Source organism: Impatiens glandulifera, unplaced genomic scaffold (genome assembly GCF_907164915.1).
Source record: "Impatiens glandulifera unplaced genomic scaffold, dImpGla2.1, whole genome shotgun sequence".
NCBI classification, from domain to species: Eukaryota; Viridiplantae; Streptophyta; class Magnoliopsida; order Ericales; family Balsaminaceae; genus Impatiens; species Impatiens glandulifera.
The window spans coordinates 1-8,606 of record NW_025919626.1 but is presented as its reverse complement, the minus strand read 5'-3'; the positions used below and the strand labels follow the sequence as shown (position 1 = coordinate 8,606).

The 8,606-nt window shown below is 28.9% G+C and overlaps 1 protein-coding gene across 1 annotated transcript; it reads left to right on the top strand.

Moving 5' to 3' along the window:
* Window positions 1-1,780: 1,780 nt before the first annotated feature.
* LOC124918283 (AT-hook motif nuclear-localized protein 8-like) lies at window positions 1,781-7,099 on the top strand (the record flags this gene model as incomplete). The annotated part of the gene is made up of 6 exons (XM_047458479.1): window positions 1,781-1,883; window positions 2,258-2,322; window positions 2,433-2,564; window positions 2,682-2,855; window positions 2,998-3,258; window positions 7,040-7,099. Coding segments are annotated over exons 1-6 (795 nt in total), but the record flags the coding sequence as incomplete, so codon positions are not given.
* Window positions 7,100-8,606: the final 1,507 nt, after the last annotated feature.

Genomic DNA, 8,606 nt, shown 5'->3' with positions numbered 1-8,606 from the left:
TTCTCAAATTATTTATCATGTATATTAGAAAAAGATCTAGAAGAAGGATTTCATGCCTATAAGGGTTTTAGTCCAACTAACTTGAGCAGTCCTATCATACTAAAGATGAGACTCAAGTTATTGGTATTCCTTCTTTTTTTTTTGTTGAAACATTGACTTTCTAAACTCGAGTTGTCCACATCCTATTTATGCCTTGTTCAATGTAGAATCTTATTATAGAGATATAATCAACTCAGTTGTCACAAACCAATATTACATACATCTCTAAGAAGAAGTTTGGAAGTTTAAGTTATCGTTGAGAGAATTCACATAAGAATTAATTTCTCCCAAATAATGTGTTTATTTCACACATGCAAAAAGTGAAATATAATTATATTGTAGGCTCATTCTTTATTATATTTTATTGAGAAACGATCCCTTCTTGAGTTGTTTTATAAATATGTATATATTGTATATTTATTTGTTTTAGAAAAGTTAAGGCGAACTCATGTGTTGTTGACCATATTGGAGGCCAAATTCATGCATCCTGGTTTTCAATGAGAGTTGAGAAATATGAGTCTCTCATTGTCTCTGTATGAATCAATTGTTGTGATCTCTTGTTGCCTTGTTTGCTGGTAACTCTATCAAGAATGATAAATCGGGTTGAATGAAGTGTTTAAAGTGAAAGTTCATGATAATAAGTTATTGCGTGATTTTTTTTTCACTTTCATTTTTATTTGTGTCCCTCTTAATTTTATTTTTATTATGTCTTTTTTAATTTCTTTTTGATGTAATCTCTTTATTGAATACAAAAATATTTGAAATCTAAAATTTGAAAAAGTTTGAAATTTAAAATGACTACTTTTAGTAGTTTAGTAATTATCAAAGAATAAAAGGTAAATATTAAAAAATATAGGTGAATATTTTAGTAATATTATAGTAATATATACAAGATTATTGTAATGTAATTATTAAAAAAATTAAATGCATCATATTTTTTATTTTTTTTAAAAGGGAAGAAACTTAAAATATTGTACGTGGATTATTTGTTTCTATAATAAATTAAAAATACAATTATTGATTTTAAAATGAATATAAAGACCTGCTTAGTTTTATATATTTGGTTATTTATTCATTTAAAAAAACAATAATAACATGATATAACATAACAAATGATTAAGGCATTCCAAACAAGACTTATGTCTGCACCTATATATATTAATGTAGTTTCATCTCATGGGATACCATTTTATTTGAGTTATAGAGAGATCCCGTTTATATATTTTCAGGTATATTTCAAAAGTTTTTTTTAATCATTTTCACAGCATTTTAAAACATTTCCCTCCCCTTAATTTTGTTTATGTATCTTGATTTATATACATATAATATTTTTTGAAAAATATAGACTTATTTAAAGGTTATTCTTAGTTTGAGTTCGGCCTGAGAAAAATTTGATATATAAGTTTCAAGTATGTGGGGGATTTGTTAATAATTAGATTTTCATGTTGACTTTTGTTATTTTTAAGATTTCAATTTAGAGCATTCATTTGTTAGTGTGGATTAATAAAAAAAAAATATCTTTAAAAGAATTGGGATGTGTTGTATGTGATTTTTTTTTTTTTTGTATACAACCATTCTAACACCTAACATTTCACTCAATTATGCTTTGACTTTTAATAACTTTTTAATTAATCTATTTTGTGTATGCATTTCTAGATTTTAAATCATTTTCTATTAACTCACACCAAATTTCTATTAATTTATAAAGTTTGTGATTGAACAGTTAAAAAGAAATTTCATCATGGACGGAGAAAAAGTTACAGGTAACGATTCTTCCAATTTCTCCATAAACGCACAACTAGATTCAACCCCTCGAAATAATATATTTGGAAGGAAGACGAGAGGTATCCCAAGGCTATTCAGATCAATTATTTCACCCAAATCTTCAAACTTATCGTCCATGCCTCAAGCCCCAATCTCTTCCGCACCCCCACAACTAGCACCTTCAAACTCGTCGGCCATGCCTCTACCCCCAATCTCTTCCGCACTCCCACAACTAGCACCAAACTTTTCTAGTAACATACATAAAAGAGATAAAATATATTTAATTTAAAATTCATTAGATTTTTCACTAGCTATTTAGATGTATTTTCAATTAACACTTGTAATAAAAATTATTAAAGTTTTTTTTTTCTACAATAAATGTAACATTCAAAATATTTCATTGAAATAAATTTAAAAAAAAAATACTTATGCTCATTATACAAATATTTTGTAGGTGAGCCTAACAAAGATATTGTTGAAGACACTAATATACGTTATTTAGATTTCTATAAGGGGGAGGTATGTACAACTTAATAAAAAAATATAATTGTTTTACCGCTCAAAGCAAATGAGTTTTATGCGCACTTATAACGCTTTTACATGGCTTTATTTTTTCTTTTCTTAATTAGGACATATGTTCGAAGCTATATTGGTATGCTACTAATACGCAGAAAAACATTTGTGTTATGTCTGCAACCGGTTCAATATCAGAAGTTACACTTCAAACAGGAGACAATTACTTGGTAACAAATAAATATGAGGTGCATTGTTTTCTCTCTTCTTTTTTTTTATCCATGCCATATTATACATTTAACAACACCAATTTAGATTTTCATAGATACAATTACACTTTCTAAATTGTTTTGATTCTCTTGTAGGGATTTTATAAAATTGTAACATTAGCAGGTTTGATTTTGCCCATTAAAACAAACACTACCGGCTCCACAATAGCGGTCAAACAAGGAGGATTGATGGTTGCATTTGAAGGTGAAGATGGGCGTTTAGTAAATGGCTTAGTTTCAAGCTCACTAATAGCCTATGAGAAAGTTGAGGTGCTCATAAAAAATATTTTTCCTCTTAAATTATCTACATTTTTGGGTCCAAATTTAAGTACACTATTGGGTGAAGTCTAGTTAATTGAATTGTGTTCTTACAAAGTTAGATGTGACATGAGATTACTGTTCTTTTTGTTAGGTTTTAGCTAGTATATACACATCTAGACCCAGTGAATATAAAACATGGGAAGAAATAGAATCAAGCGAGTCCATACAAATTTCTTCATCGGTTTCAAGTGGCTCAATTCCCAATTTTCAATCAAACTTACAATGGGTCACTAGTACGACAAATCCTGTATCCGAAAGAGCCGAAGTGACAAGCAACAATAGATTTGTGGGTCAAGGGAGTAGCATGCCTCTTAAACCAAAGGAGACACCGAAAGACAATCAAAATCGAAAAGTATGAATCTTTAGCCCACGAGGGTTGTTAAAAGATTCTTTAGTTCAAGAGCAATACCGGTGGTTGGAAATGATAATACTGGTGATGATGATGTTATCATGTCGGAGCAAAGAGATTGAATATTGGATTGGATTGATTCGGTTAAATTTACTTTATGTAATGTTCTTTATAATTTTCCTAAGACATTTTTATATTTTCAATCTTAAACTTTCGTATGTTTTTATAATATGTTATGGATTCATTCTTTAAGAATTAGAAATATTTTAACGTTGTTATGGAATTTTAAAATAAATTTAGTGAAAGGAAAAAAATATGTCTTATCAAACAATTTTTCTAAATTTTATTCGTTATGTTAATAAATAATTAGTTTTTATATAATTAATTTATATATACAAGTTTTATTTATAAAATTATTTATATTATACTTTTAAAATATTTATTGGAAAGAAAAGAATAAAAGATTTTGTTTTTCTTCTATTGTTAATTAAAACAAAGTTTAAAACTATTTCAGAGTAACAAGCATTATAACTAAATAGTATTTTAGATAAAATAATTTTAAAAAGTTAAAGTTAAAATTTAACAATATTTTCCAAAGATAATTTTCATACTAAATAATACATATATATTATAAAAACATAGAATAAACAATTTGAAAACTGTATTTTATTTGGGCATTGAGTGACACTTATAACATATCTACATGGAGTAAGATCTTCTTTAATTATTTATTTTTGTTATTTATAAATGAGTAAAATTAAAATTTATTTTTAAATCATACAAAATTATTTTAAAATAAAACTATATTAATTATTTTTAAATATATGAAGTTAACCTTACCTCAAGAGTTATGACTCTTACTATTTACTATTTGAACTATCATTTAATTATTAAAAAAATAATTATCTAATTATAAAAAAAAATAGTTATAGTTATAAAATAAGTTAGATGAATTTATTTATTTGAAGAAATAATAATTTTTATTTAAATTTGTAAATATAAATATATTTTATTTATGTAGAATAATAAAATCAACATAAATTATAAAATTTTAGAATAATAAATTTAAAATAAAAAGTATTGATAAGGACAAGAATTTTGGGTAGAAGGTTTGAAGATTCTTTCTAATTTTAATTAATTTCACTCTTATATTAATTAATTTATATATCTTAAAATTTTATATTTCCTCCCTCTTACTTATTAGTTTATCATTTTAAATTCTAAATTTTATTAATATTTATCGTTACTCAAATGTGAACTAGTTTAAGAATAAACATAAATCAATTATTTTTCTTTAAATAGTAATATTTTAAGATTTAATTTAAAATGTTAAGATCAAAATTTCTTTTAATTAATTAATCAATTATTTATAGTTAAATAGAGTAAACAATAAGTCTATTTTAAATGAAATTTATTTCATGCTTCTATTCAAATATTTGACTGCTTTATTCAGTAAAACAAATTCCCTCTTATTCTCTTATTTCAATTTTAATTAGTTTTTATACCGTAAAAATTAAATTCAATTCATTTGATCTCTTTAATCGCATCGTCTCTTCTATTTATTTATTACAGTAATATTTTTTTATCTATAAATATAAAATAATAATTAACTTTCTAAATTTTAATTATTTTAATATTTATAAAAAGGATGGAAAAACAAATTAAATGAAAAGAATTTAATTTTCTACATTTTGTTTTTCAAAACAAGAAAAGGAGAATAAATTAATTATTATAATTTTTTTCTTAAAATGTATAAATAATTGATATATTTTTATTTTGAAAAATCTAATCGTTATTATGAGTAAGGAAATAAACCATCATAGGAAAAAAAATTCAAATTTTTAGACTTCAAATCAAAAGTTATTTTATAATGCTAACAAAACAATAGAAAACTATATGGCGGCAGTGGCGCTCTTCGCAATTGTATTAATTTGGATATACAATTTATTTTATAAATTACATTTATAAGAACTCACTTAAAATGAAAACAACTCTTTTCTTATATATATATATATATATATATATATATATATATATATATATATATATATATATATATATATATATATATATCATTTTCAAGCGCATCATGTGTTTGAGCCTATCAGGCGCTTATATCGGTGGAATATGTGTTTAATTCGCTGAGATTAATTGAATTCCGAAAGAGATTTGAAACCTAAAGCTTTTAAAAAAAACTTTTATAATTAAAAATGTTGAGCTTGTTGAGTTGCCTTTGGAACAAGGGAAATTCATATTTAGAAGAGGTATTAGACATAGTGGGAGTGTACAATCCCGCATTGATAGATTTCTTGTGAGTAACTTGATTTTTCATGGTGTATCTAATATATTTCAGAAGGTCTTACCGTAAATATGTTCTAATCATCGTCATATCCTTATTGAGTGGAGAGAGGTGGTTCCAACTAGTCGACATTTCAAATTCGAGAACAAGTGGTTGACTAGAGATGATTTTAACTCGAATGTGGAAGGGTGGTGGACGAGTGAGGTCGTGCTTGGCTCCCATCTTCTAGGCTATATATTAAGCTTAAAAATCTACAGAAATTGTTAAAAAGTTGGTTTGTGGGGGGATCATGCATTGTTTTTCTCCAACGTTGAGGTTTTAAGTCGTGAAATTCTAACAATTAATGGTGTGGAGGAAGTTGGTTTTCTCTATATTACGGAAATTTCTACATTGATTCATCTAGTGAGCAAGTTTATTGAATTATGTAAAGAGGACGAAATTGGGACGAGACAACGTAGTAGAACGAATTGGTTGCGGGAAGGTGATAGAAACACTAAGTATTTCCATGGCATCTCTAAAGTACAAGCGAAAAATAACGATATTAACTCGATATTCATTGATGGTGTCGTGCATGAGAACGAATCAACTATATCTAATAGTATTATTAAATTTTTACTAAGATTTGTTTAAGAAACCATTTTGGGTTAGACCAAAGCTAAATGACATTAGTATAGCATACATAAATACAAATGAGAAATGCATGTTGGAAGCTCCTTTCTTTATCGAAGAGATGGAGGAAGCAATAATGGATTGTGGTAGTAATGAATCCCCCGGGAGCGACGATTTTACTTTGGGTGTTTTTAAAAAGTCTTGATAGTCCTCAAGACTTATATTATGGCGACTATGAATCTTTTATACCGATTTTCATCTTTTGAGAAAAGTTGGAATTCTACATTGATTGTTCTAAGTCCTAAGGAAGCTAGAACTATCGATGTGAAGAATTTATGTCCCATCAGTTTGGTTACATCATTTTATAAGATTATCTCAAAATGTTTTTCAAACAAAATGCGTGGAATTTTTGGTACGTTTATCTCTAGGAATCAGATTCTTTCATCAAAGTCTGTAAATTTTCGATGCGACACTAATCGCCAATGAGTGTATTTATTCGACTAACTCTAGAGGCAATAAATGTGTTTTTTTTCAAACTCGATATCAAGAAAGCATATGATCATGTTAACTAGGAATTCCTTTTTGATATTATGGGTAGAATGGGTATGGGGATAAATGGATCAGATGGATTAGGTTTAGCGTATCGAAAGCTTAATTCTCTGTTATCGTGAATGAGAGCTCTCATGGTTTTTTTTAGAGTTAATGGGTTTAAGACAAGGGGACCCTTCTTTCTCATTTTTTTTTGTTATCATTATGGAAAACCTTTCTAGAATGATGCCTGTATGGGTTTTTGTGAAATGCTTGAGGTTCAAGAATTCAACCTCAGTTTGCGTGTCATGAATTTTCTTGTTTAAGAATGATCTTTTGATCAATTAGGTCCTTACACTGATGTTTAAAGGCATTACAGTTATCAGTAGAGTGACTCTTCATTTGATGGTATGTGCACCATGCCCCTTCAAACTTGCAAAAGAACTCTTGAATCTCTCGAGGAGCTAAGGGTTTGATCTGATTTCTTTGTTGAAGGAGGGTAAGATCTTGACTCAATGTCATACCCAAATTATCAAAAGTTCTGAGTGGTCTTGGGACCCTCAGTATCGGCGATTTAGATGTCATCGGAACATTTATTTTAGCCAACACTGGTTTGCTTGGACCGGGCTTAGGAGGGGTCAGTGCTTGCCAAGTAGTCGCGACTTGGTGGATTTCGACTTTGTTCTTCCTTTAAGGTCGAGGAGAAACAACATATGCCTTCACGGTTTTACCCTCTTTCCCTTCCTTATCAAAGACTTAGTCATCAAGCTCGTTAATATCGCCAAATGTTTAGTAACTTTCTAAAGAGTAGATTTCACCTCATTAAACTTAGTTGGAGAGACTATATCTTTATCATTCCTTCGGCCATCGCTTGGCGCACAAATCGTCCAATTCTTGGATCTCCTCTTCGTGGGGCCGTACTTGTTCAAAAGTGACTAGGACACTATTAAGAAGAGAGAGATGAAGCTTTTTAACGATGTAAAACTACAAATGCAAAACATGATACATGAATTTATGATTTGATTAGATAGACAAACATAGAGTTGTATATAAACATACTCGCAACGTTTATTACAGAGAGACTCTCTGATTGATATTTTACAAAAGAGTCTAAATGGGAAAAGTCCCAAATGAAAGTGAAAACTTCATAAGTCCAGACATAGTCTAGTTCGATCTGAGCATTCTCCCTTGATTCATCTTGGTGAGCTCTCTCATACTCGTTGGAGATAAAATCCATGTATTTTCCTTCGTTTTGTCTTGATATTTAGTGCAAAAGAATCGTGCCATTGGCCATGGTATTCTGTATGGAGCCTTCAGATTATAGGCCTATCAGTTGCAACAAAAGGTTTGATATGGCTATGGACAAATTGTTTGAATAGTTCATGGGTATGATAGTAGATGATCCTAAACCCATAAGCAAAATAGGTGGATTGTTTTGCATAATGAAGGTCATTTATTTGATGGAGTACCATGGAAGAATGTTTCAGGTTTTATTATCATCAAGTATTGGGATTTCATGCAAAGCTTCCCTTATGCTTTGGTATTGAACGAAAGGAGATAAGACACTACCAGATAGAACTGGACGTGGACGCTTGAGCTTGTCAAGTAGTCAGATGTATAGGATTAGGGAGAGCCCCTCTTACTCATGGTAGGAGATCGATAGGAGTTGTTCAAGCCCATGATTGTTTCTGCTAAGATAATGTCAGAAGGGTCTTTGTTTCCTTTTTGCAACTAATTTGCCACCTCAATGATCTTTGAGAAAGGCATGTCATTTGATATCCTAATGAAGTAGTGAGCGAGCAGGACGGACATTGTGATCATAAATGATCATGCTCTTATTGGAGATGATGACATCAGAGGTTGTTTCGGAATAATGGTACTTCTTTTGTAGAAGTCTTTCGATAGATATAATATA